This window comes from Coturnix japonica, chromosome 9 (genome assembly GCF_001577835.2).
Source record: "Coturnix japonica isolate 7356 chromosome 9, Coturnix japonica 2.1, whole genome shotgun sequence".
NCBI classification, from domain to species: Eukaryota; Metazoa; Chordata; class Aves; order Galliformes; family Phasianidae; genus Coturnix; species Coturnix japonica.
Window position 1 is genome coordinate 20,835,849 of NC_029524.1, and position 27,518 is coordinate 20,863,366.

General features: G+C 47.0%; 1 protein-coding gene across 2 annotated transcripts; it reads right to left on the bottom strand.

Annotated features, from left to right (window-relative positions):
- Positions 1–84: 84 nt before the first annotated feature.
- AADAC (arylacetamide deacetylase) lies at positions 85–26,516 on the bottom strand. 2 transcript variants are annotated; one of them, XM_015872204.2, is made up of 5 exons: positions 26,497–26,516; positions 3,707–3,929; positions 2,501–2,570; positions 1,931–2,102; positions 85–1,755 (listed from the first exon to the last, which is right to left on the bottom strand). In XM_015872204.2, the coding sequence occupies exons 2-5, from the start codon at positions 3,891–3,893 to the stop codon at positions 1,147–1,149; spliced, it is 1,038 nt and encodes a 345-aa protein (XP_015727690.1). In that variant the 5' UTR covers positions 3,894–3,929; positions 26,497–26,516; the 3' UTR covers positions 85–1,146. The 2 variants fall into 2 exon arrangements, with proteins under 2 accessions (XP_015727690.1, XP_015727689.1); XM_015872203.2 differs by lacking the exon at positions 26,497–26,516 and adding an exon at positions 5,524–5,879.
- Positions 26,517–27,518: the final 1,002 nt, after the last annotated feature.

A 27,518-nucleotide genomic window follows, 5' to 3' on the forward strand; every position in this document is an offset into this window, starting at 1 on the left:
GGGCAAGAGCTGCTGCCTTCCACCATCAGCAGGGCTGGGATGGGAGATCTGCAGTTACTGTGCATAATGAAGTTCACTGGTATCTTCTGTCACCCACTTATTCCATTTATTAGTAAAAAATAACATTGCATTAGGATCAGAAAAGCTTTTTGTATTCAACATAAGACAAAACCACAGCAATCATGACATAATTCCATCTAAATGCTTGCATACACGCATGGAAAAACCAGCATTCGTGCAGTAGCTTTTGTGCAAAAGAAACAGGATGCTGCAAGTTCGTTGGTGGTGTTTTGCAATGAGCTTCAGACCAACAGCCAACCAACGTGTGTGCTCACCACTCAAGTTCAGGGACTCACATTTAACATAGAGAGCACATCTACATAGGATATTCATTCAAAACAGTGCTGAACTCCTTCAAACCTGTAAGTTTGCCTAGTTAGTTTTATTCTTAAAAACTGCGTAACAGCTATAGGGTTAACAAGAGCAGCACCTTTGCAGCCTCACCTTGTCTGATGGGCACCAAGTGCTGCTCAGTTACACTACTTCCTTCTATTACAGAGCCTAATGTAAGTAGTTACTGAGTAAGATGGGTGCACATTTTTAGTATTTGCGCCATCTCACAGCCATCCCCTTTGGCCTTATGGTGCTTACCTTGAGCTGTGCTGCAGGGCTGGCAGTGGGCAGATTCTGCTGCTGCCACTCACGCTGTGTCTGCCCACTGCTCCTCTGCTGCCTGCAGTGCACCTGGCACAAGGGGTAGGGAGCAAGCAGACAGTGGGCAGCATCCGTGTGAAACAGCAATGGCACACGCTGGCTTACGCTCTGCAAGGTGGGCTGCAGTGGGAGCGCTGCCCACCAAGCCCAGGCAGCTGCTCAGTGGGGACCAGGCACAGCCTGATGGGGCTTGGCCAGGAGATGGGTCCCCAGGCGGTACCTGGGTCCTAAGCTCAGAACGCAGCACCAGAAAAGCACGCTTTGAATCAAATTGGTTCTCCTGATGGAGATGACAAGAAATACTGTGATTCAGACACCTCAGGGCAACACGAAATATGGCAATCACACCCAAAGCACACAGACCCCATCCTCCTGCACCAAGCTCAGCTTCACCCAGCGATGAGCCAGGTGTGCTGCAGCGCCCATCTCCAGTTACAGATGCTCCTCCAGCCACTGCAAGTAATTGTTCATCAGCCTGAGCCCCACGGGCATGTCAGTCGGGCTGGCAGTAAATGTCAGAGCCCCATGGAAGCCATCCTCGGCGTGCTCATGTGAGACAGGAACGCCCGCCGCCCTGAGGCGCGTGGCATACATGACTCCATCATCCCGCAGCACATCGTGCTCACAGGTGAGGATGTAGGTGGGGGGCAGCGCCCGCAGCTGTGCCTCTGCCGCCAGCAGTGGGGCCGCCCGCAGGTCCAGGAACCCTGGGTACTTCTTTGCCAGCGCAGGGCTCCCGTACACAGGGTCAGTGTAAACGTGGTCCTTCTTCATCCTGTCAGGCAGCAAGGTGCTCCAGTTCACAAACTGGAACAAGTGGCCCCATTGGGCCGGGACATGGCGGTTGGAGGTCATCGCTTCCCTGAGAGATGGATCAGATGTAAAATATTCACTCCAGAACCTGATCATGAGTGACTTGGACAGAATCGGCATGTCTGCATTTTGGTGGTAGGATGGTAAATTCATATCAAGAGTTTGAAGAGCGGGATAAATCAAAGCTTGGGCCTTCAGCTTGGTTGTGACTTCGGAGTCCTCCAGCAGCTGCAGATAAAGAAAATAAATACAAAGTCAATGGAAAAGTGTTGATTAGGACCTGCTGCACGACAGCCGCTCGCATCAACCACACAGACAGAGGCACATTGTTACCTTTGCAGCCTTTTCTAAACCTGCATGAAATCACAGAAAACAGCACCATGTTGGGAAGCAATCCACGCACCTTCTGTGCCACAGCTGCTGCCAGGTTGCCGCCAGCACTGTCTCCTGCAACGCAGACCCGCGTTGGGTCCACGCTGTACTGGGAGAGCACCCTGCTCTGCAGGAAGAACTTCGATACTGAATACACATCTTCAAACTGAACTGGAAAGTGGTGTTTGGGTGCCAGCCTGTAACTGTTGGAGAGGAGCAGAAGGGCATTACTCAATTCTGCAGAGCTGGGGGGCGCCTTTCATCCCACCCTCACTCTTCTCCATGAAAATACACACGTGGATATGCGGAGTTGTGTTTTCTCTACCTAGAATATCTAAGATGCTCTTATCCCACAGTTTACACCTTGAAATACTGTATCCAATAAAAACCATCCAGCTGGGATGCTCAGACGTGGTGTTACCCACCCAGCTCCACAAAGCACAGCCTGAAATAAGCACCACTCAGCACCCACCGCTGCACCTTGACAGCTTTTGTTTACAAATACTTCAACTAGAAGAGAAGCATAAGACCCAAGTAAAATTAAAACAAATTCCATTCATGTATTTCAAACACTCGTTAATCTAGAAGGAAAATCTCTTACTTGACTGATACCACAACAGCATTTAATTGGCTTGCAGTCCTTCTTGACAGAAGGTCGTAGGCTGTCATGCCTGAAATGAAAGGAGTCACTGAAAATCCATTTAAACACATTTGAGAACAAGTACATGGACAGCTGCAGGTTCCTCATGGCAGAAGCTCTCAGGTGACTGCAGCAGCACCATCAGTTTCTGTGTCCATGGGATTATCTACAGGCACAATAGATCCAGCTGCCACTTGGACACTATCAAATAGAATTAAATAGGATAAAATGACAGTACTTTCCAAGCACTGTGCAGTGCAACATCCAGAAGGCTCAGCTGTCGTGGCAGAGAGAAATGGAGACAAGCAGCACAGCAGAGTCAGCTCAAGCTCTCAGCATCACACATGTATTCACACTGAAATGAAAGAGTTCGCCTGGGAAAAATAGCTTGGCTCACCCTCCCAGAAACGAGCAGCCAACCACTGAGCTGAGCTATGGATCGGTTACTGAGAACTTCAGCCACATCTACAGGACTTTGATGCCGGTCTGGGTGGTGGCCAATGATGATCCTTTATGTCCTTTTATGTAAGGCTGAAACTAAGCAATGCAAAGCAAAGGACTGGCTGTAGAGGAGAGTGTGACTGGGCTTGAGAGCAAAATATGAGTAGTACCTACAAAATAATAATAGCAAAAGCACAGCAGCAATTAAAACATTTCTGGAAGCCCTGTTGAAATTAACAAGGAAGAATACCGAACATGAGATGAACACTGACAGCACAATAGTAACAGAAATGAAAGAAACACTTCTACCTTCCTAGAAACACATTCATGAGAACAAAGGATGGAGTAATAAATGACTTCTGACATTGCAAAACTCCATCAAATTGGTTCCAGGTATTAATAACCATCCCATGCCCTCCCTGGACCAAGAGGAATGGGGAGCTTCCACAAACCTTCGCTCACTGCATCCCCATTTGGCTTCTGTTTCTTTCTGCTCCTGTGTGGAATTTTCCCCCCCTCACTGAACCACCCCTCAGTTCTGCTCCTTTCTGAAAGACTGTGCCTGCAGATAACACACCATGACACAGGGCTGGCCATTGGAGCAGCCTTTGGTACTGCTCCTCACGATGTGCTGCTGAAAGGCAGTCCCCTGATCCCCTCTGCTGTTACTCCCAGTGGGTCACTGAGACCTCCAATACAAACTCTGGCACTGACAGGAGAGCTCACCTGCGTCCCCAAAGCACCATCCTCCACCGTGGAAGTAGAGCACTGCCCTCCGCAGGCCATCTCTTGGTTTTTGGGGCAGGAAGAGGCGGACGGCAACACCACTGATCTCCTTATCTGTCACAGTCACGTTCTCATCTGAGGTTGGTGCCGTGTACTCAGCAGTCGAGAACAGCTTCATGACATCCATGTAGTTCGCCAGCCCCAGCTGCTCAGCAACCTCAGCCTAGAGCCCAGAAGCAGCAGAAGTGATGTTTTACATGCAGCCATAGTGGGTACCTGAGCTCACACTTCTACAAGGCCACCCAATGCTGCACAAGCCTCCAAAGCTGCTGATGAGCTCACGGGGCAGGACACGGCTGGCTCAGAGGGGTTCCCATCACCAGCACATTTCATTACCAGCAGAACTGACACATTAAATGCATTAAGCATGGATTTTCCCCCATTTCTTCTGCTTCTGACAGAAAAACAGATGAGGAAGAGCAGATTGTCCATGTATGAGCAACCAATAGCTTCATATTTGAAAGTGATATTGAAAGAGTACAGAATCATACACAAGAGACAATAGCTTTCAGGTGTTTTTTGTACCAACACCTGTTTAATCCAGCACACACTTTGGGGAGCAATTAAGAATTCCTGCAGTGCCAGCAGGAAATGGGGTAAGTGCAGAAACTTACGTGATGGAAGAGGCAGCAACAGAGCAGGACAGGGCTCTCCAGCCCAGCTTTGGCTCAGCACCACACTGCCAGGCCCAGCCCAGCACCCGTGCCAGTAGCACACAGGTTGCTCACAAACACTGGCCAAGGAAAACTAAAAACCCATCCCACAACTCCTCAAAGACTCCCTCATATTTATTTCTATAGCAGATGCAGCCAAGCAGAAAGATGCCCTCATCGTGCAGCTCCCCTCCTCCTCGGGCCTTCATCTCTGACCTTGTTTTCAAACCAAGCTCCTCCTGCTGCAGCCCTGCTGGGTGCTGAGCACATCCAGCCTCAGAGCAGCACCAAGCAGTACGTGTGTTTCAGGTGCAAACTGCTGCACCTACACCTGTGTGCTGCATGTGCTCAAGAGTTATTCAGCTGAAATAGCTGCATTACATGACTGAAAGGAGGCAGAAGCTGAGAACTTAGCATGTTAAAACTAGAATGGAACCACATCGGCTGACAGCACAGTCCTTCTTGCTGTATAAACGTGAACAGGCTGCAATGCCGTTTCCTCCCCATACTGCAGCTTACAGCTCTGTGCTGCTCAGCCAGGCAGCACTTTTTGGTAGGCAAGACTACAGGTAGTTGAGCATAAAAATATGGTTTGAGTTCTTCGTGCCATGCCAGTGTCACCCCTACAGCCAGCACGGTTTGTTCTAGGCCTGCAATGCCAGCAGACTTCCACAAAACCACAGAACCAACAGCACTTCAGCAGCACAGTTTTCCTCTGGCCGGTGTGCTCTGTAATGCTGCAAAGTACAGGAGCTCTGTGAGCCAGGGAAAGTTCAAGGAGCAGAGCTTCAGCTGCAAAGGACCAAAGAGCAAAACAAACCTGCCTGCACCTGAGTTCACACTATGCACCACACTTCACATTATTTCTGTGTTTTTCCATGACAATACAATTAAACTTTTCTACCTGTTTCTTTATAGTTACGGTTGCGATAAGTGCGCTCAATTCCAGATATTACTGCCCTCCACTAAGTGTATTGCCATATATCATCTGTTAACATCACAGATAAATATTGCCACCCATCTATCACCACAGACCACCACTAACATCCGCTCCCCATAACACCACATGCACCCGGGCCCACACCATCACAGCACCAAACTCACCACGTTCCCAAGTGTCCTGAACACTGCTGATATCAGCATTAGCTTCCAGGGCTGCTCGATGTTCTCTGGGATGGGGGTGTAGATGTAGTATGCCACGAGGGTGAAGGCGATGCAGAGGCAGAGCAGTTTTGCTCCCATCTTTGCCACCAGTGCTTTGCCCAGGACTGATCACATCAGCGCTCTCACTGACTCTCAGCAGCACAGATAGGGCAAAGTTAATCCCATGTTGTACTTGGATCCCGCCCAGTGGGTGAGCTCTCCTCCGATCACTCTGCACAGAGGTTACCCTGTCATGTCCCTGCTCTGAGGCGTTTGGGCACTTGGAGTGAGCAGAGTCAGCACTTCAGCTCCCAGTTACCCATCGTACACTGCAGTCACCCACTTCTTGGCATTTGCAATGAGAACCAGCAGGAGGCTCGAAGGGAAGAAAGGCAGCTGAAATACAAGGAACAGAATGAGGACTGGGAACCAGAGGCTGCTGCAAAGCGACAAACAAAAAAGCAGAGCAGCTCTGAACATTCAGGAGCTATCAGATTCCTCGCTGTATGTGTTCAAACAGATCCCAACTTGCAGCAGAAGCAAACATCAGACAAAAGCTGCAGATATGCACTGTCATTTCTTAACCACCACTCCCTGCACAGACAGAAGCGTGCCCATTATCGTGTACTAACGCACCAAATCCATTGTGCAATAGCAGGTGTGCCAACACACAGTTAGGCTTCTGGTTAATATTTGAAAGCCTAGATTTATTTGCTGCTCTTCTCAGTGTGGAGAGATTTCTGTCCATCTCCAGAGACAGCCAGTTCTGCATGGAATGAATCAAGAAATAAAACAGGTCATAGTTTGGGCAACAGAGGAAGCAGACCCATTCTGTGGGGCAAGAAGCAGGGGGAGAAAGCCCCTGCAATGTGAGCCCTCAGAACAGGTTTCCTGGCATGACCTGCTGTTACTGCCTCAAAATTGGTAAATAACATGGAGAAAGATGTGGTCAGACTTGGAAGCACCTCAGGACTGCTCTTAGTGCTCTGTCACATTTCAGGAGCACACCTCACACCTCCCACACAACTCCCCACAGCTCAAGCAGGATGTTCGCTTTGGGCACAGAGCCACCACCCGCTGTCCTTACCCTGAGTTCACCTCTGGCTTAGAGCAGCACTTACAGCACTGAGCCTTTAGATGCACTAATCTCCTCATCTCCTACAAGCAGCTCTCCAGCAAAGTGTAGCAGCAACCAGCCCTACCTGTTCCTGAAGGGAACAGTACTGAATTCACTGTTTATCTAAGGCAATACTGAAGCATCAGTGTCAGCACCGAATCACCTACATCACACCCATGACAGCACAGCTGTCACAGTGGGACAGACCAGCTGAGGCAGCACAGGGCCTTCTATGAAGGGACACAGTGCAGGAGTAACACACACCTGCAAACACTGGGTGCAGCATCCTGCTGCCAAAGCACATGGGAAAGTCACCCAGGTGAAGGGAGTTCTGTTCCAAAGCAGCCCTTGGAAGTGGCTCGTTTCAGGAATACACAGAACTTTCCAAAGCAGAACAGTGCTCACAAGGCAGCATAACCTCAGTGGGAAATATCTGAGCACAACCTGGATGCGATTTGAGCACCAACAGTACCATAGTCCAGGGTACACTGCCAACCAAACGATCAAATCTGCAGCGTAATCCTGCCATGCACACAGTGCTGCCGGCGCCGTCTGTATCAGTGGGGGGAAGAAAGAAAAACAAAACAGTAAGTTTGGAGAAACTCTTAATCTATAACGGCAACATCCTTCTATTGCCCCGTTCGCCCCGGGAGCTCGGGGGAAGCGGCACGGAGCGCTGCGGTCACAGCGAGCACCGAAGCGCTGCTTCGCCCCGAGGCGGCGGTGCAAGGAACTTAAAGGCCGCCGGGAGGCAGCGTGGCACCGCAAAGCGGCTCCTTCCCACTGCAGCCCGAGCGCTCCGAGAATCACCCGCGAGAGCCCGGCGGAGCTGCGGGCGGTGGGAGCTTCCTCCCGACATACAGACAGTGAGCGGATCTGAGGCCTCGCACAGATTTGCCCCTGTTGCCCCGGCAGGACGAGTCACAGAATGGTTGTAAAAATGCAAAGCTTTCCTCTGCAGTCCGTCCCTAATCTGACTGAGCTCCACTCAGCGATGAGCGCAAGGAGAGCGCCAAGAATGCGAAGGCAGCCTTTGAAAGGCATTAACAGCTCTGCAGTAACTGAGTCCTCATCCAACGCACAGGTGGGAGCAGCTTCTTATGGACCTGCTCCAGTATGCAAATGTGAGAGCAACCCAAACAACGCCACGCCGCAGGCAGATGTGCAGTTGTTAGCAGCAACAGCTCCAGCAGGATAAGTCCATGACCTGTCCAGCCATCCCACCTGGCTGCCGAGTGTTTAGTCCTCAAAAAGCCACGCCGCACACCAAGCCTTGGGGCACCTGGGAGCATGTGGCTGCTCCTCCTACCGAGCACAAGAGCTTCTCAGCACCACGGTACTTCTTACAGCACAAATTGCCTTCTAATCTTTTCTCAGTAAATAAAGCAGCCAAGGCTGACATCCTCTGCTGCGGGGGATTAAGACTTATTAGCAGCAGAAGTCAAATAGGATTTCATTGCCCAAAGGTGAGAACAAATCCCCTGCATGCCAGAGCTCAGCATGTGTTAAGGCAAAGCCACGAGCAGGGCAGCAGCACGAGCTGCAGATCAGTGCTTCAGGACCAGCAAACCCTGCAGAGAAATTAAAAATAGCAAAAAGAGATCAATAAAGAGAAGCAAGAACAAAGTGGCTCCCTCATTCCTAATGCCTTTTTCCTGCCCAAACAGCCTGTGTGTGCCCCAACACCACCTCCCCCCCTCCCACCTTGAAAAGGGCAGCAGCACTTTTGTCTTCATTATCTCTACCTTTTAGTGCTGCTTATGGACAGGGATTTGGGCCTATTTGGATAAAAGGAGATGGCACTCACATGATGCTTAATACAAGGCGATTTGGACATTGTTCTTTTGGATATTGTTCTCCCATCTGTTGTTTATTACTGAATTGTAAGTTGCCTAAGTGGAAACAAATGTTTGTATTGAACACACATTCACACTCCAAACTAAAAAAAAACCAACACAAAACCAAATTCGTGGAAAGTGAAGCCCACATTAACACATGCAGCACTCCTGAATGCACAACAAAGCAGCACCTCCAGCAGCACAGGGGGATCCTAACACCACTGAGATATTGGGATCATTGTCCAAAGCATCTAGAGCGCTCATTATCATTGGAATTTGAAAGCAGGACATTTCAAGCAGATCAGTACTTTGTTCTAATGCTTTCAAAATGAAACACCAGGCTCAGACATCACTTTTTACTTCTTATGAATGTGAGGATACACACACATGGGCACATGAACATTTTGAAGGCCAATTTCTGACACAAATAATGCACGAGTGCTGGGGGCATGGGCACAGTGGGGATGATGAATGGGAGAGACATGGCTCAGAGCAGGTCAGTACGTGTTCCTGTCGAGTTGCTGAGGAACACGAGGGGGATCAAACAACTTAAATCAGAACCATTCCAAATGGTAATTCCAATGGCAGATGAGGCAGAGGCATAATGAAAACCAGAATTTCCCTGCTTTTTCTGTTAGTCTTCCAAATGAACACTTGGAGATGTTTTTAACCAAACAGTGCTGAGTTCCTACAGCCACAATTTAAGGGGGAATTTGATGTTCTGTGCAGCACATCAGAATCTCCTCATCACGCCATGGCACCAAAGGCATATGGGGGGTGGGCTCAGCACAGAGGCACACCATTAGTCAGCTGCTGTCTGAACACCTGGTGCTGTTCTGCAGCTCGTTTGTGCTGGGTCTAGTTCTCCTTGGAACAAATATGCACTAAATGCATTGACAAGAAAAAAAGCAATGGCATGAAACTGGGTGCACTTTACTTGTACCTACACAGCCCTGTCAATCAGTGGCCCTCATGGATATTGTGAGCAGAAACAGTTCCACTTGCTTCTCCAGTGGATTTTCTACATGCTCACCTGCTAGGAGCTGGTCAGCCCTTACAAGGCAGGCTGTCAGACTGCAGGAGATGTAGAGCCTCAGACAAACTAACTGCTAAAATATGTTCCAAAAACATAGATGTAAATCTACACTTTTCCCTTTGCTAATTGAAAGTGCAACAGGTGTGGCTGCACAAGCAGCAGTGGCAGCTCTTACTCACAGCTCCACAATTACGTTACAGTTCATTCAGAGCTGAGAATATCCTCCACCTGCAGAACAGCACATCAGCACTGCAAGGGCTCTGCAGCGCATCTCCTTCAGACCAGGGAGATGGATAGAAGACAAATTCTGCACTAACATTCCTGGTAACACAGTGCTGTCTGAAGTCAGCGCTGCTCTTTATGATCCATTCTGAAGGAATCCATACATGAGCAGAGAAAACAAATCATTTTTTCTACTGCTGCAAATTCCTGAAAGCTCTGCTTTGGGTAACAGTGCTCAGAAGGAAAGGAGGCTGGGTTGGCGTCATCTGAGCGTATCCAAGTGTATACACCGCTGCAGTCAGTCATCCTAAATCTCCCACAGCACTACCTGAGCAAATCACTGCCATTGTGGTTTCAATATTCTCCCTGCTATATAAATACAGCCTCACTACTTGGTGCCAGGACATCCCTCCACACAGCTGTGCTCAAATCTGACAACTAAGATTTCTCAAGGGAACTGAACCACACTTGGAGCAGGGGGGGAAGAGAAATAGGGCACCCAAACACAGGTACTTCCCAAAGAGACCAGCCTTGCTGCGATAGAACTAAGACTGTCAACACAGATTAAACTAAGGTACTATTACCTTCCTGGAACTTGTGAAAATAAGAACAGCACACAGCCACGGGGCCAAAAGAATAAAGGCTTCAGCACCTGGACTTGTCTCTCTGCGTCGCAGGAAACATCTGCAGAAATGCAGATACTTCAAAATGCAGAGCAACTTCTCTAAGGTAACAATCCAGCACTTCCATAGTCGGCAGCGTTTTGTTTATTAAGCACAAACAAGGAGTGAACACCTCCTGTCAGCAGCTCATGTGTCCCACAGCAGCTGTAGGACATTCCAAGTCCTTTGGTCCCACTTGCACATCCTGCACAAGAATGCTGCAGCATGGCGGAGGCAGACAGCCTAGACTTCACTTTCCTGATGGTAAGACCTCATTTTGGTTTCCCATTTTATCCCCTCAGGAGTGTTTGCAGACAGCACATGTTGTGCCTCAAACCTGACCTCAGCCTTTGTAGGCTCCATCAGAGCTCTGCCCTGCCCTGATTGTACCCAGCTGCTTTTGGAATGATTACCTCAAGTCCATGAACTTGAGAATGACAATGAATGAGCTGCTTTTAGGATATCTTCCAGAAGATACTGCTTTGCCAGACAGGATTTTTCAGTCTGAAATTCACTGTATTACTCACACCAAATGAGTGCAGAGCCTTCATGACAATGCTGACTTCACAGGGAACAATTACGCTCCATGTTTGATGCTGAGCTAAGCAGCTTATCCTGCCTGCTGGCTTCAGGTTTTTAATCTCCTCCTGATCTTTAGTTCCCTAATGCCTGACTATCTGACCTGAGTTGGCTACCAGGCCATTCACTACTCAGAGTGCTTCCATTCTCCTGGCTGCAGATCAATGATACCACACAGACTATCAGAGCTGTTTGAACTTGACATTACTTTAACAACATATTGCTGAAACCAAATCTACTCTAACATGTTCTCCAAGGGCATGAAGACCCTGACCACCAAACAAAAAAGGTTATGAGCGCTTCCTCCAATCTCTGTGGATGCATTAATGTACCTAACGATCAGTGTAGCAATTCTCTAACCGCATCCCTACAGCATTTACTTACAGACAACCAAAAGACAAAAACAAGATTCCTGTTAACATCTGGGAAGGAAGCGGGCAAAGCCTGCAGCACTTTGTGCCACATATGCTGGCAGGGAGCTGAGCCCACAGGAACAGCCCCAGCATCCCACCAGCACAGCACCTGGGAGGGCAAACAGCAGCTCCATCATTGCAATCATCCAAGCAGTGCAAGGAGCAGGGCATGGTAACAGTGCAAGAAGCACCACGAGGCCATGGGAGCATACCTGTTTTCAATGGGAAACCTATCAAACATTTCTGGTAATTATTAGGGACATGAATTTATAATATCTGCGTTTGTTGACTGAAAGTTTGTTAAACAGAAGTTTACTTCTCTAAGCACCTACAGCATCCAGTTGGTTCCAGTGCTGCAGCAGAACTTCTGGGAGGTCTCCTGCCACAGCCTCCAGGTCCTCCAGCCCTGGACCAGTGACCTCAATGTGTTTGCAATTGCAGTAATGGCACTGAGTCTGTGAGCCCCATCACCTCTGTGGCTCCTGTTTCTCAGCAGCAGCAAAGCCAGCCCCAGTACTTCTCTCTGAACGTTAGGAAGTGGAAATTCTCTATAACCATAATTCACTAAGACTTTTATAAAAGCACTCCTGACTAATAACAGTGCAAGCTAAGCAAATAATTCTCTAACCACTTCTGTAAATGCTAAGAAGGTTCCAGGAGTCTGCACTCTGCCATGGGAAAATGAAGAGCAGAGGAGATTTGCCTCCCTGCTCGGCCCAAACACCGCCAGGCAGTTCGCATCCCACTGCTCCAGGCTGCTTTCTGCTCAGTCCGCTATAAGAACTTCACACAGAGTGCACCCTGCATTGTTTCCTGTGTAAACATGAACCAGCTGCAAGAGAACTCACAGACACCACCAGCAACTAAATGCTGTTGTTCAGATATTCTGATACATCTAAATTTACAAGGTTCATCTGCAGCTTTGCTAACTCCAGTAAAACCCTATTTTACAAGAAAACAGTCTTCTTCAGATTGCAGAATGAGTTCCAGTTTGCTTCTACAAAACAAGAGAAGTCAGCCTCAGAAAGGGACTCTCCTCAAATCAGAGGTACATATAAAATTATCACAGCCTACAGAAGTGGAAACTTTGAGTTCCTGTGAAACTCCATCCCTTCTATAACCCTACCACAAGCAGAATCTTTTACTGTCATCCCTGCTGTAATCTTGCCTTAACCAGAAACTTTTACTGTTTTTCCATAGACTGCATTCTTTCTGGTTAGAAACATCAATTCTGGCTTCAGCTTCCCAAGCGGATTTATTCTGGACACAATCACAAAGCCAACAGAAGAGCAGAGAGCATTGCAGAGTACTTTGCTGGCAGCTACTTCCAGAAACAGCCCAGCCATTAGTTCCAGCTGCCTACAACATGTCACGGCCCTGACTCCTCATGTTTCACCTGAGAGGTGGTAAAAACCCTGTATAGGGCTGAGCTGGCTTGCAGGGACAAAGCTCGTCCTCTTCCTCCTCTGTGATGGCTGCTCTGAAACTGCAGCATCACCTCAACCAGCCAGATCCCAAGGGGAAAACAGAAGAGTAGGGTATCATCACTTTCTTCTGCTGCTCAGCAGACAGGTCCTCAGCACCTCACCCTGCCCCGTGCATGGCACAGCCCCTCTCCACAGAGAGCCCTGAACTGCCTCTGTCAACATCTGCTCACAGCACTGCTCAGAGCCAACAATCTTTGGGGAAATTTACTATCTCTATCATTTTTTCCTGTGCTGGTTTCCTACAGATTAGACATTTTCTGCGTTTATTTCCTTCCCTGCTTCAACACCAAGCAGGAAGCCCTGCCCGTCAGCAGCACCATACCAGGTTGGGATGTGCCCAGAACACTTACCCAGCCCTGTGCCTTCGGCTGCTGCTCATCCACCTGCCCACTGCTGAGGTCCCACAGATGACATGCTTCAGCAAGAGCAGCACTTCTTTTGGTCAGGCTTTCAGAAGAAATCACAAGGAGGACTAGATTCCCAGTCAGTCTTTGAGGCCAAGAAAGAGACTATCTCAGGGAATGAACCAACATGTGAGAAATGTCATTTGACCTCCTTGGCTTGTCTTGATCTTGAAATAATTAGTAGAAAAGCTATGCCTGGAAAAAAAAAAACACAGCCTCCTGCTGAGTCCTCACCAGGCCAGGCTCCCACTGGCAATTCAAATGCAGTTTGGTTGTGACAGTGGAAAACAACCCCTCCTTTTAGCACAAACTCCAGAGGAAAATCTCCATCGGAAGTTGTAGCAGCAACATCAGCCTGTGGAGGAGAAGGAGGCAGCACACAGGGAAGGACTTGAGGGAGCCCCGGCTGGAGGACCCGCTGTGCTGCTGCTGCCCCAGCTCAGTGCATGGCTGGCACTCACTTGGACACATTAGTGCTGAGTTATCCATGATTTTGTAGTCACAGATGAGGGACTTCACATTTCACCTCCACATCACATCCTCTGTCACTTCAGATTTATTTTCAAAGTTTTGAAGTCATTCAAAAAGTCAGCACTTAAACGCACAGAGGGGCCTTTCCACCCCATGCAGAGCAGAGACTGCTCAATTCCATAAGTGCTGTTTGAAGCCAAGAAGAACTCCAGGGTTACATTCCACATAAAGTGCTCCCAGCTCCCCTGCTCAACCACCTCAGTTCCTTTGTATTAAGAGAGAAGTTTCCCTGGGCTGTACCTTCTCTCCAAAGGCACAATATCCAGGTACCTTGTCTGTAGAAACTGACAACAAAAACTTTTCAATCCAGAAAACTTGCTAAAACTCACATAATAAGCTAATAAGGAATGGAGAGAAGCTGTTTTCCAGTATAAGTCACTCATCAGTCCCCAGTTCTTACCAACAGCTCAAGCTCTGCACAGAGCAGATGACTTTGAGTATCCTTGGCAGCAGCACAGAGCAGACTTTTACCATCAGCCTCGCTCAGTCTGCAAGAGCAAGGCAGCAAGGAGGGCACAGCCAGAAGGAACATTGTCTTTGGTACTCAAGCTTGTCCCAGTTTCAAAGCTCTGATGTGAATAGTTCCATTCTGTTCTACTGGATGTACTGCAGGAATGTTTTCCTTGACAAAGTAGGACGCTGCTGGCGTAGTGCCTTGGATTACAGATCATGTCTTTTCTTCCATTAGAGTCAAACCTCTGTTCCCTTAAAAAATAAAATCACCAGCTCTGTTTGCTACAGGGACAGCTTTGCTCAAATAGTGTATGTTCACAGCCAGAGCACACAGACACCAAAACCTTTGTAATTTCAGCTCCGTAAACATTCCACATTTCCATTGAGATCCACGGCCCCATTTCTTATAGAATAAACCACATAGTACATGAAGCATGGACATGGCAGGCAGCCAGCAGAGAGAGGAAAGCAGCCCTCTAGTGCAGCACCTACACCTCCCCACGCACTGCTCTGCTCACAGGGGCACCTAGAAGCAGTGGGTGAGCAGCTGTGCCCCGTGGGCATGGTTGCTCCCTGCACAGAGCAGGGCCAGGAGGTAAAGCTTTGGAGACCTGTCAGACTGATGGACCCAGAAGATGCTTTGCTGGAAAGTGAACTGAACTGCTGCATCTGAGGAGCAGTTGGGATGAGCCCAACCAGTGGGTTCTGTGGCTCTGAAGCATCTGTGATCAAGAGAGGATACAAGGAAGAGCATGAAGAACAGCACTACCGCCCAACTATCCTATCTGACACCTCCATGGACTAATGAGAACAGGAAGCATTGCACAGGGTGTCAGCTGCAGCCATGCAGAACTCCCTGGGTCAGCTGGGCAGACTGAGATGAGCATCAGGGCAGCCGGGCTGCTGCCTGGAGCTGACAGCTGCACCCAGCACTGCCGAGGGCAGCAGCTGCTGCAGGCGCCTGGCTGCCCCTTCCAGCCCTTTGGAACCTTTTGTCTTTCGTGCAATATATGCAGCTCCTCCAAGGGGTCTGTGCTAGGAACAGAAAGCCACGGGCCTGGCAAGATCCCAGTGTCTGTTTTCTTATTAACTTAAGAAGAGAAAATGCCAGCCAAGTCTACAGCCAAAGCAAACATTTTTCTGCATTTTGGATGCTAAATGTAGCAGTGAGACTGAGACATGAAAGAACGTACAATGGTGGATAAAAGAGGAGAAAACAAGAGATAGTTCATAAAACACATTCTAAATTAACTTCTTTGAAGTCTGACTGAGCTCTGTGACATTTGCAGCTTAAAAGGGTTATTTCTTTACTTCTCCCCCCCCACCACCACCACCATAAAAAAAAAAAAAAAAAAAAAAAAAAAGAAAGCAAAAATCCGACCTGAACAAAAACTCACCAAAGCAAGCAGAAGTGCTGCTCCCAAAGAGAAGGGAAAGGGGCCAAACCACACAGCCCCACTGCTGCTTATTTCCAGAAGAGACACTTTCCTATGAAGGCCCAAACCATCCTACCTGATAAAGCTGAGCCCACATGCCAGGAGCTCTCAGCCCCATTCCAGAGGTTAACGCACACCAGGGCTCTGCAAGATTGAAGGATGCGCATTCAACAACAGAAACACCATTTCAATAGGCAAGGGTTTCCCTGAGCTTAGATATTCATGTCAAAAAGCATGATGAGAAATAGAGCTAGTACTTATTTAAGACAGATGCGGCACATTTCACGGTATAAAGCGTTATGAAATCAGTACGATATTAATAGCCAAACTTTCCAGAAATAGGAAATGCGTGCAGTAGCTTCTAAGGTGTGTGCTGCCATAGCGACTCCAGTGCAGAAATGTGAGAGTTCTTGGATTACATGAGAATGTTCCACGTCCCTCACAGAGCTCTGTCAGGGGTTGTGCTGACTGATGGCACAAAGGAAGAAGCAGCAAGGATGGAAATTTATCTACGTGGCCAAATCCACTACAGCAACAAGGAAAAGAGACTGGTCCAAGCTGTAGGAGCTGTGAAAGAGGGGAGAATGCTATTTAGTTGTTCTGCCCTCCCAGCACTCAGTCCGACACAAAGCACTGCTTCTGTCAGCACCAACCAGGGCCATTCACCCACTGTTATGAGCATCATTCACATTGGGTGCATGCTTAGTGCACCTTCCCTGCGTTCATCCAGAGAGCTGTTTTACACAAGACACCAACAGTCATTCTGAAAGCAACACAAACTTCAACAAGAACTATGAGGGAGAAGGGAAAAGCCAACATTAGCAAAGCCCATCCATAAAGAACGGATCACAGAGCAGGGGCTGAGAGGAAATGCAGTATGTTTCAATAACACAGAAAACTAAGCTCCATATTTTTACACTACTTTCCAGTGCATCTGCATTTAAATGATCTGATCTGCCTGGCCTCTCTGCCAGATGTTCCTTGTTCTTCTTGTAGCAGAGATGGGTGAGAACAAGCAGATCTCATCTCTTAGGTCAGAGCAGCCCACATAGGGACAATGGTATTCCCCTGCCTGCCTCCAAGGCAAACTGAGCATTGCAGAGCTCGGCACAGAGCAGAGCCAAAGTACTGATTGGTGCAGTTCTGCACAGCTTTCAATCTGCAAGTTAAAATGTTTCATGTTACACTGAGCAATTAATTGTTCAGCAAAGAGATCAGGAAAAGACTGCTCTGATTTTAGAAACATTTGTCACAAAATCCAAATAATCCACAGACTGAATACTTTGGTAACAAACATTGCCATGCTAGGCAGTAGAGTCCTCACACCTAAGACCAGGCAGGAATCTTGTCTGCCTTGCAAGATCACACTGCAAGGAAGGCCAGGTAGGTTTCCAGCAGGGCACCTTGTGATGGAATGGAACCACTGAGAAGTCACTGTGATTTGAAACCACCAGGCGAGGTAATCCTGTGAGCTTCGAGACTATCGTGGTAACAAAACTCAGCCATGAGCTCCAGAAATAGTTCATGGCTGCATGTCATTTTGTATCCATACAACTGTGGAGACAAAGAGCTCCATCCTGCAGTGATCTCTGCACAAACACTTTCCTCCAGCTGCTCCACAGCCACTCACCACCCTGTCCAGTATTTCCATACATTTAACATTGAACTGCCACCACCACCCCAGCTCTATCACAATTAACAGTTACACATAACTCAGTACCACAGACTCAGCCCTGGGGACAGCTGCTGCTGCTGCTGCTCAACTTGCATTCCCCAAGAGGCATTTTCCTCCTTAAAAAGCAGCATCAAAACTGCAATACTTCCCTGGCATCTGTCTGGATGCCAAAACATCAGGCTGCCACGAACGAGCACGGCCACATGAGAGCAGAAGGAGGTTTAGAAGGGAATGGCTGCTGCCTCAGAACTGCTGCTCCAAGGGGATGCTCACCTGTGCTCCTGGGGTGATTTGTTTCTGTAGGATGAACCCTCACAAGGGTAAGGTGCCCGGCAGCCCCACCACGCTGCCACCAGGTGGCCCAGTGCACACAGCAGCTGTGCCTTCCATGCTGGCACCCAAACCACAGCCCTCCGTGCTGCTGCTCTGGGTGAAGTTGGAGGTTTGACGCCACTCCGGAGCTAGCACAGGTACCAAGTTAGAGTAATATTCTTTTTTTTGGACTATTCTTAATGCTTACACTGGATGAACATGGCACAGAAGTCTCTGCTTCAGTCCAGCATGCACAATTTTGCTCACACAGCTGTCTGATACTGTTTCCATGAAGTCACTTTGGACTTCAAATTACAAACAAAAACAGAACAGAGCCAGAGGTTATCTGCTAAATCCACAGCAGATAAAGCATGCTAAAAGCCAAAACATGTGAATTCACATCTAAGCACTTCCAGACCGTGACTCTGGTCTTGCCTAATCTCAGTGTCAGGAAGTGGTTTGTTTTCCAGCAAGTTTTATTTTGCAGGATCCAGAAGCACATCGGGTCCTTTTTAAAAGCTGCCCAAAGTCACTGACTTTTTCTTTTGGCAAAAAAGAGTAAGAAAAAGTATTTTTGAGAAAAGGAAGGAGGTGAGCCCTCACTGCAGTGAGGAGAGGCTGAGAGAGGGGGATGCTCTGCCTGGGGGAGGTGGAATCTTAACACACGTAGGCACCTGGTGTGGCACTGCTGGTCCAGAGGGACATGGAGATGCCTCCCGTCCCAGCCAGCCTGGGCTTTTGTGGCAGTGAAAGATCACTTCAGTTCAAATGTGAGACAACTGATGGTTCTGGCAGGGGGGCATCCAGTTATTCTACCTAATGCTTTCAGCATTAAATGAGTAACTGATGCTTTCCACAGTAAAGAAAAAGAAAGAACTACCCCAAGGGTGCCATAAGTACACTGTCCTGGGTCACACAGCAGGCAAAGAGCAGAAAAAAAGAACAAATCATCTTCAAGTCCACATACTTGTTGTTTCTAATGAGTAACCAGCACCTCTGCTCAGTTAAAAAAAAAAAACCAAAAAAAAAACCTGTATAAAGCATTCGCACATTAAGATGAAATTCCTCAGTGACTAAATATAATATTTACTAGAAGTAAAGCAGGGTTTTTTCCAAGTGCTTTGAACAGAAACAAGACTTTATACATACATACACTGGGAAGCGTTTAAACTTCAGCCAGGGATAAACGCTTCATTTCATAAATTAACATTGGGTTGACAGGGGAATAGTTCAGCATGACAAAGGAGCATCATGTGGGCCTTTTGATGAAGACCAGTTTACTGCAACAAGCTTCCAGTTGATAATCTCTGCACCACACCATGCTGTATATATCATGTTACAGAAAGCTAAGCTTGCTTTGGAAATAATTTGTTCAATTACATTATCCAAGTATCATCAGCACTAGGACAGCATCGGGGGAGGGGGAAAAAAGACATTCTCCCTTTGTATCATGAAAAATGTTGGAAAGCATGAAAATTAGAGGCAAATGTTGTTGTAGAAATAAGAGGAATGGTGCTCAGATTTCCAAGCAGGGCTGTCGAGTATGTGGGGCAGGAACTGAGGAGAGAATTAAGGGCACATTCCTTTCCACTTGAGTCAACAATTCTTTTCATATATATAAAAAAAAAAAAAGTAAAAATCACAGCTTACTGTTGTGGAAAATGAAGGTATTTACTGGCTTGTAATGGAGAGTTAGTAGCTCTAATAGAAAACTGCCAGCCAGCACTCACTGCCCAATGAAGTTCTACTTTTTAGTAGGATACATTTAAATCATTATTGGCCCAACTATTCACAGTTACTCGTTCCAGTCACCCAAGAAGAGCTATTGCCTTAAGTAAAAGGTTAATCCTATGGTGGCAATGTATTTTACCAGGTCTGAAGGGGAAGCTTGTTCTTCTGTAACAACTCTTGTCCCACACTGGCCCAACGGTACTAGAATATGGCCCTGCAGGGTGCTTGCGGTTCACATCACAGCCCACAGCTCAGCAGCCCACAGCTGACCAAGCTTCCCACCAACCCATGTAGTGAGGAACAGAGCCTCCAGCAGGGAGGCTTCCTGCAGAAGGATTTCTGCCAAAGCAGACCCATTGCTACAAGCAAACGTTAACTAATATCCCAGCCTGCAGGAAGGCCTTGGAATGCACCCAGCCTTGGGCAGAGTAGCCCTGAGCACAGCCGTGGGGAGCTGAGTTTGGGAACATCCACTTCAGCATTTCTGGGAAAGGGGAATCAGCAGCTGAACAAGCTGCTATTGCACTTCATTAATTGTTCTTCTTCCAACTCCCATTCCTGAAGGCACAAATATGTCTGTTTCTTCCTTTACCCTCCACCACCTTCAGAGCTTTTTAAATCCAAAATTCAGCAACTCCTCCCCATGACAGAAAAGCTTCCACACCCTGCCGAAATATGTGGGTAGGATGGAGGCCCCCTACTCTCCCCTCAGCCTCCCAGCCCTGCCCATGGTCTGTTGGCTCCCAGGGGCTGTGCCCATCCCTGCCCTCCCTCATCCCACCAGCAAACCAGGCACAGAGCTGCAACACTTTTGTGTGCATGACAGAAACAAAATCTGAAAGACCGAGTATCTGTCCAGCCAGCTGCTGGATTACAGGCTCTATTGAGAGGGAAGACATGCTACATATCTGGAGTTTCAGCTTAGTAAATAATATTTAGCTACTACATGTTAATTTTTTCAGCAAATAACATTTACTCTGTTCAGATTCACAGGCAATGTGAAGTAAAACCAGCTTTCTACAGTCATTATTTCTTTTTAGCACGATAATGTTTTTCTTTTGCTTTTGAGCTATATTTACTTAAAGACTCAATAAGACAGAGCTGTAGACTCTTCATGCATCACCATTTGATTTCTGAATGCCAGCCAAGGAACAAATAGCACTTTAGTGGCTGCCAAGCTGCTTCCAAATGCTCTCTGTCCCACATCTCCAATAGAGAACTAATAAATAACAGCAAACCATGCTGGGCTGAGCACAGGGGGTGCTGAGCTGCAAAGCCCAACTCCTCCCTGTAGATTTCTGCCTGCCCCAGCCAGGCTGCAGCACAGCACTGCCCACGGCTGTGCACCCACTGCTCTGCATGCACCCAGCTCAGGACTGGAACTGCTCCTTCCCCACTCCCAACAGAGCAGGGGCAGCAGGAGGTGTTGTGCAGTGAGGGACAGGAGGGACAACGGGCAAAAGAGCCACCTTGTGCTTGATCTGTACATTCACGTGCCTTGGGTTTTAGCACAGCAGTGATATTCTATAAGAAATTTTTAACAGAAGAAAAATGCTTTGGAATAGTTTGCAACATTCATCCTCAGAGATCATTTTGCATTCAGCAATGGAAAGGTCAGATGAGCTGACTTATGGTTCTGACACAAACCAACAGAAACCTACAGCTAAGTTGGAAATATCCAGTGTGTTTCCAAAACAAATGAAACGTAATCGCAGTCACTTAGGAAACAGTAAGAAAACTCCATCTTCCACCAGCCTGCTCCTGCCCTCAATACACACAAATACAGAAATCTTGTGTTCCAGCTCGCACCCCTGAAGGGCTCCCCAGCTCATTCATTTTGGCATTAAGCAAAGGATCAGCAAGACATGCAGGACAGCCTGTCTACTACCAGCAGTGTGTCCTCCTCTGCTTCCCTTACAAACACCCACAGGCATTAGCACTGGAGCCAGCATGCATAGGAAGTGCCTCCAGCCAGAAGGACACACTGGAGTTGGGTTCTACCCTATTAAGTACGTTCCAGAGAAAGCACCATTTAAAACAACACCAAAACAATGGTTTTCCACAGGTAAATGTATGTTTTACAAATTAAAGCCCATAAACTTCTTTGGATGTATCAGATCAGACTTTCAATTCAGGAACTTGAACAAATGTTAATTGGGTAAAAGCAATTTGTGATGGATTTCCCCAGAAGCCCACATCTATGTGCCTCCCTATAAATCCACAGCTCAGAGCAGAAGTAAAGCTCAAAGTGAAATGCCTTTAGTCACATAAACAACTTCAAAGTCCCACCTTTCCTCTCAGGCAATGGTGCGATACATAGTAAATGCATTTGTCTGCTACTTGTACTGAATTGGCTCCATCAGCAGCTGTCCTCAAAGTCTCATACTATAGCCCAGTGCTGCACTGGCCTCATTTTACAGTTAAGCACATCTCAGACATCTGCACCAATACAGCTTAAAAAGTCATTTTTAATTACAGAGTTGCATCTAGTTTATGTAACAGTTTGTACATTGCTCTGTACTGGATTAGGCACGAGACAAGCAACTCTTGTAAGACAAAAAGCTGCACAATGTTATGCAGTGCAACAACCCAAGCACAGACCAAAGCCTTGACAGGTTTCCTACTTGGATGTTTGCACAGCAGTGTTTGGAAGGAGCCTTGTTTTTTCTCCCTGGGATGATCCATTTTAAAACAGAACACAAACCTCTAAAATCTAATAAACAACATAACTTTGATTATTATATGTTGGTCTTTAATATTAAAAGCAAAATTCACAGCGGGTCATAGAAGACTGGTATTGTAAGGAGCTCAGGAGCTTACACAGCCTCCTGCCCAGGTCAGCACTGTGGAGATGGAATCACAGAATGGAAGCAGCACACAGGACAAGCAGAGATCACTTTTTAGCTACAGCCTCATGAATCTGGCATGAAAATTAAAACTGAGTAACAAACATTATTATGTGGGCTCTGGACTGAGATAAAGGAGAAAATGGCAATTTCATTTTCCACTTCTTTAATCCATATCAATTTCACTGCCACCGCTTGCCCTTCCCAAATGAAATTCAGGTGCCATCCAATACAAGTCAATTGCTTCAGGCTGAAAGTTTCAAGATCTCACTCCAAATGTGTGCATATTTCAGTCAGCTCAGTGAGGTGAGCTCTCCATAAGACCAACACCAGCATTTCATTTAACATACTTGGCCCCGGAGTCTATGCTCACCAGCCATTTTCTGGCACAGCTATAGCAGAAAAGGTTTATAATGCAAGTTAAAAAGTATATTTTCATGTGTGGGTCTATTTGATTCAATAAACCACACAAATTCAGCGAGTAAAATAATGGGTTTGAATTAAAGGCATTCTTACTTTCTGCACTGTAAACAAGAATGTTCCAGTGGTGTTATCTCGGGTTTCTTCCCATAGAACAAGCCTCTTCCCTCCTTCCCATGTTTCAATACAGAACCCCCAGCTGCCTGGTGTGGGCCTTGTTTTACAGAGATCTGAGTAAGGACTCCATTTACCAGACACCTTACGCCCTGCTACTGCTTATCTTTGCTTCCAAGTCCCAAAACAAATTGCTTGAAGGGAGCACAAAATAACACGGGGCCTTGACCAAGTGAAGGGTCTCAGCCTGTGCTTATTTGAAAGCAGTCCTGGGAGGTTTGTGTGCTCAGGAAGTCTGAGTCATCTGATTCTTCCTTCTAACATCTGAAAATAATGAAGTTCTCTGGCTAATTAGAAATGCTGGCAAATAGAGAGCAGAACCTACCAGCTCTGCAGAAGAGAGGTTACAGCTGAGGACTGAAAACACAGCATACATGACCTCAAATCATCCCACTTGTGAAGTTTTAATTTACTTTTAACCATGAAATAACAGAGTTCAGAAATGCTCATCTGCGTGCAGCTTCTAAACAAACAGGTCTCATTTCTTTCAGCAGAGTGGTACCCACTGCTTAGTGCTTTGTTTCAGACCATTTAAAAGACAGAGTGAGGACAGCTAGCCACCTTCACAAGGAGATCACCGGTTCCTACCATGTAACAAAGTAATCCATGGCTTGGATCAGTACTCCAGGATTTTGGTTCACACGTACGTTTAAAAGTCGCATTAATCAGCTGCCAGAGCATCTCCCATTAGCCACCACTCTACAGCATTGGGTTATGTAGACTTACCAGTTTGTAAGTAATAACACACTGCTCTTTGGTCTCACTTAGCTTTTACTTAAAACAACAGCTAACCACACCAAGCAACTGCCACGTTGTATCAGCTACTGAGCAACTCTGCCACTCCAGTTCCCACCAATATGGAACACTGTTAATGGTGACCTATTCAATCTTGTATACATGTAATACATCAGTGGTACTTTTGCCACTTACACCACGATGATGCACAGCCTTACCCAAAACATTATAACAAAAAACACTACTTTAAAATAAGCCAATAAATTCCTCTGCTGTCCCCAGGAAGGAGCATGGACTGCCCGGTAGGCGCTGAATGCCTCCTGCTGGTGAACTTCTCTCAGCTCAGTGAGCACATTTACAGGTGATGATTCCAAACCACCACACATGGCAGAGCAAGTTGGGCACTTTCAAAGCACACCTCCAGGTCTGCAGGAGGCAGCAGACACAGGCTGCCTTGGCAAGACTTCAGGGTAGGAATCTATTCAGGCAAAGAACAGGAGTGAGAAGGATCACCTCCAAAAGGGTGGGATTGAATCTGTGTCATGCCCAGCATGCTGTGCTCCCATGGAGCTGCAAAGCCCAGCATTTCTCAGACACATTTGGTGTGTCCTTGGCCTCAGTGAGCCAAAAGACACGGCAGATTTGTGTGATGGGGAGAACAGAGCTTTGGCAACAGAAAGTCACCGTACTCCAGGAGCCTGCAGGGACTGCAGAGGGGCACAGATGGTCCTCTAAGCTCACAGGGTTCCTCAGGCTGCAAACACGTTCTGAACCGCACAGCTCATGTTCAGCAACAAACAAAACCAAGACAAAGCTGCATGTGAGTTGGGATGCTTAGGGGAAAACTGGTGAACTTCTCCAAGCTCAGAGCTCAGTCACACTCCCTGCAAACTGTAAAATACTTCTTTACTCTCTGTAGATAAACCAAACCACTGGTAAACACAGCAAAGTGCTGGTAAAGCACAGCGAGGAAATACAAGCCTAATTGTAAAACACAAATGGCAAACACCAGAACAAGGGGAGTTAAATCCTTTACTTAAAGGCACCTACTTGTGGGTTTGGTGGCACAGCAGCTCACACATACTCTTGGTATCACTGTTTTTCTCTCCTCAGTTGCATAGACAGGAGAACACAAATGCACCTGATTTTATACTCAGCCTGGACAAGTGTTCATGCTGTAATCCTCCATGCCAGAGCAGGCAGACAAAATATCACAAGTGCTTCAGTAGGTTAAAAGTTAAATATTTTTGTCACCCCAATGCCTTTAATAAAATCAAAGGATTTCCTTGGAAAGGAATGAAATCCCATCTAATCACATGCATGTAAATCAATCAGGTATCTTCACAGCAGTGTAACACATACATACAGGCCCTTCAGAAACTGGTTTCAATATTGCTTTTAAAATTAAAATAGTTATAAACCACTCCTGGCTGGTATTTGAGATTAGCATGCAGTTCACACCTGGCTTATTTTAGCAGCAGTATTTACTTTTGCAGGAATATCTGCAATTCAGTTCATCTTCTGCTCGAGTATATTTGCAGGTTAACATCTCTGCCCACAAGGTGGTCCAACAGGAGACTGAGGATCTCATCATAGGTCACATTTAATTACAGAGTTTGAGGATATGTTCCAGTAACGAGGATACCAGATTTTCTTAAGGCGTGGGGAGTTCTAAACAAGCCTTTCCTGTTTAAAAGAAAAGTGATAGATGGTCTCTCTTATTTTTCTAATGTCCATCTCTAATAACCATGCACAGTGGTACTACAGCTTCTCAGAAGACAAGAGTTCGACCTTTCTCTGCACGGTCACACAATTCCATTTGCCTGCACCTGAGGCACCAAGAGGCAGCTTTTGATACGCCCTCCAGCAGCGTGGCTGATTGATTAGGCTCCGTGTCAGCTGAGATGGTGGGAGTTCAAAAGCTGCAGCCAGTGGGTGCCCCAGTGCAGATGTCAGTAACAGCCCATCCCTACCAGGAAAGATTAATCACCTCTGGACTTCACACACGATGCACTCAACAGGCAGAGGGGTACACAGCAAGAAAGAAGAAAGCCACTGTTTGTCCCAAGCAGATCACAGGCACAAAGTGCTGCTCTGCTGCAACCTGCCTGGGCCAAAGTCACTTAGAAGCTCAGGCACACAGGTGTGAGCTCCAGGCAGCACTCCCCACACCATGCTATGGGGAGGTCATCACGTAATTCATTAAGTCCCACCTGAACCAGCTGAAGTATTTTTGAAGGTTTAGGAGTTGTTCCTCACTACTGGAATTCATTTACAAATCTCTTACATTATAAAAAACAAACAAAAAAAAACAAGCTTAACTCCAAACAGTGCCACCCTTTTTTACATAATAAAGAAAACAAAAAAGATAATCCAAAAAACAACAAATAGTGCCTTATTCCAAGAGGAACAACAACCTTTCCCAGAAGCCCTGAAGATTTCAAATGACACCTCCTGGGAGCTGGAGAGCCCTCCCTCCCTGGAAGATGCACTGATCTCCAGAGCCCTTCCTCTCCAGGCCCAGCACAAGGCAGGGCTGTGCAAACAGGACAGCAAGCTTCAGCCACATCTCCAGCTCTCCAAGCTCTCAGCCCTCCCTGCAGCACAGGCCTGCACACCTCTAGGAACCGTTTGCACTGCTTGCTCTGTTACCTGTACTGACTCAACATGTTTAGTTCTGATCAGTTTGAGGTCAGAACGAAATACTCTGAAGACTGTTAAGCCCCATTTGGCAGTTTTGCCTTAATCCTTAAGTACATACCATGAGTGCTTATAAGTTTTTGCTTTTTGGTTTTATCATTAAAAAAAATAACATTATTTATGCAAGAAAACAAAGCCAAAAACAAAATCATATGATACTTACACTTCTTCTCCCACTGTAGGCTCCCAGGATGTTGCTCAGTTGCCATCACACAGACTCTCAACAGCCACATCCAAGACCAGAACAGACCAAAGCCAGTCCAGCTGGTGCTAAAATAGCAAGTGTGGCTGTGCCCAGCTGCGGCCTGTTGGTTTGTCAGCACCCAGCTGCAGCCTGTTAGCACCATGGGGGCAAGGCAGGGCAGCCTGGCCAGCACAGAGTGGCCCTTCTGCTGCAATTGCATGGAGAAAGAAATGTGAATATAATACTTTATGTTGCTTAAGTTTTAATATTATGATAATTTTATAATTTATAAATTTTTATAATTTAGCCAGCACTGCTGGAGCAGAAATGGGAATTAAAACACCCAGATCTGGTAGCATCCCCTGAGGCACTGAGATGTCAGTGCTGCTGTGCTACAGAGAAGAAGTGGGAGTGGAAAGGAGACCAGCCAACCTGAGGTGTACCGTGAAGTCAGCCCTGTGCTCCTGGGGGACGACAAGGCCATTAACTTAAACAGGACCAAAAGTGACCTGTGACAGGACTATTGTCACAGGATTTTGCTCCTGGGAAATGGGGGTGGGATCTGTTTTCCCATGAGCAGCTGCTTGCTCTCTCCATATTAATGGAAATATTTATTTAAGCATTAGCAACATTCAGACTGTACACCACACCTGAATGTGCTTGCTCACATGGATCAGAAAAACCCAGTCCTTAACACGTGAATTCCCCTGCCATGTTGCCTGGTTTCCTGCAGACTGTACATAGCTCAGTGCTGCACAAAGCAGATGTGGCTTACAGTTCTTGTATTATTTGCACAAATACACAATTTAAAAACCCCGTGTTTGCAGAATCAGTGTATGCTTTGCTGGGAGTTTGTCCAGTTCATCACAATAAAACTGAAGTGCTGACCATGGCCTTGAGCCACAGAAGAACTGCACCTTAGTGTGTTATTTTGCAGACTCCCCCCATGGTGCTCTCAGAGCCATGCGATTCGTTTCAAGGCTGTCCAACAACCCACTGAG

What these genes read in the sequence shown, in the direction of transcription:
- AADAC (XM_015872203.2), bottom strand. Translation starts at nt 5,661, where the DNA reads ATGGGAGCAAAACTGCTCTGCCTCTGCATCGCCTTCACCCTCGTGGCA. An exon ending in TCAGGACACTTGGGAACGTG is followed by an intron (nt 3,930 to 5,523) that starts GTGAGTTTGGTG and finishes TCTGGGCTCTAG; the next exon opens with GCTGAGGTTGCTGAGCAGCT. An exon ending in CAGCAGCTGTGGCACAGAAG is followed by an intron (nt 1,756 to 1,930) that starts GTGCGTGGATTG and finishes CTTTATCTGCAG; the next exon opens with CTGCTGGAGGACTCCGAAGT.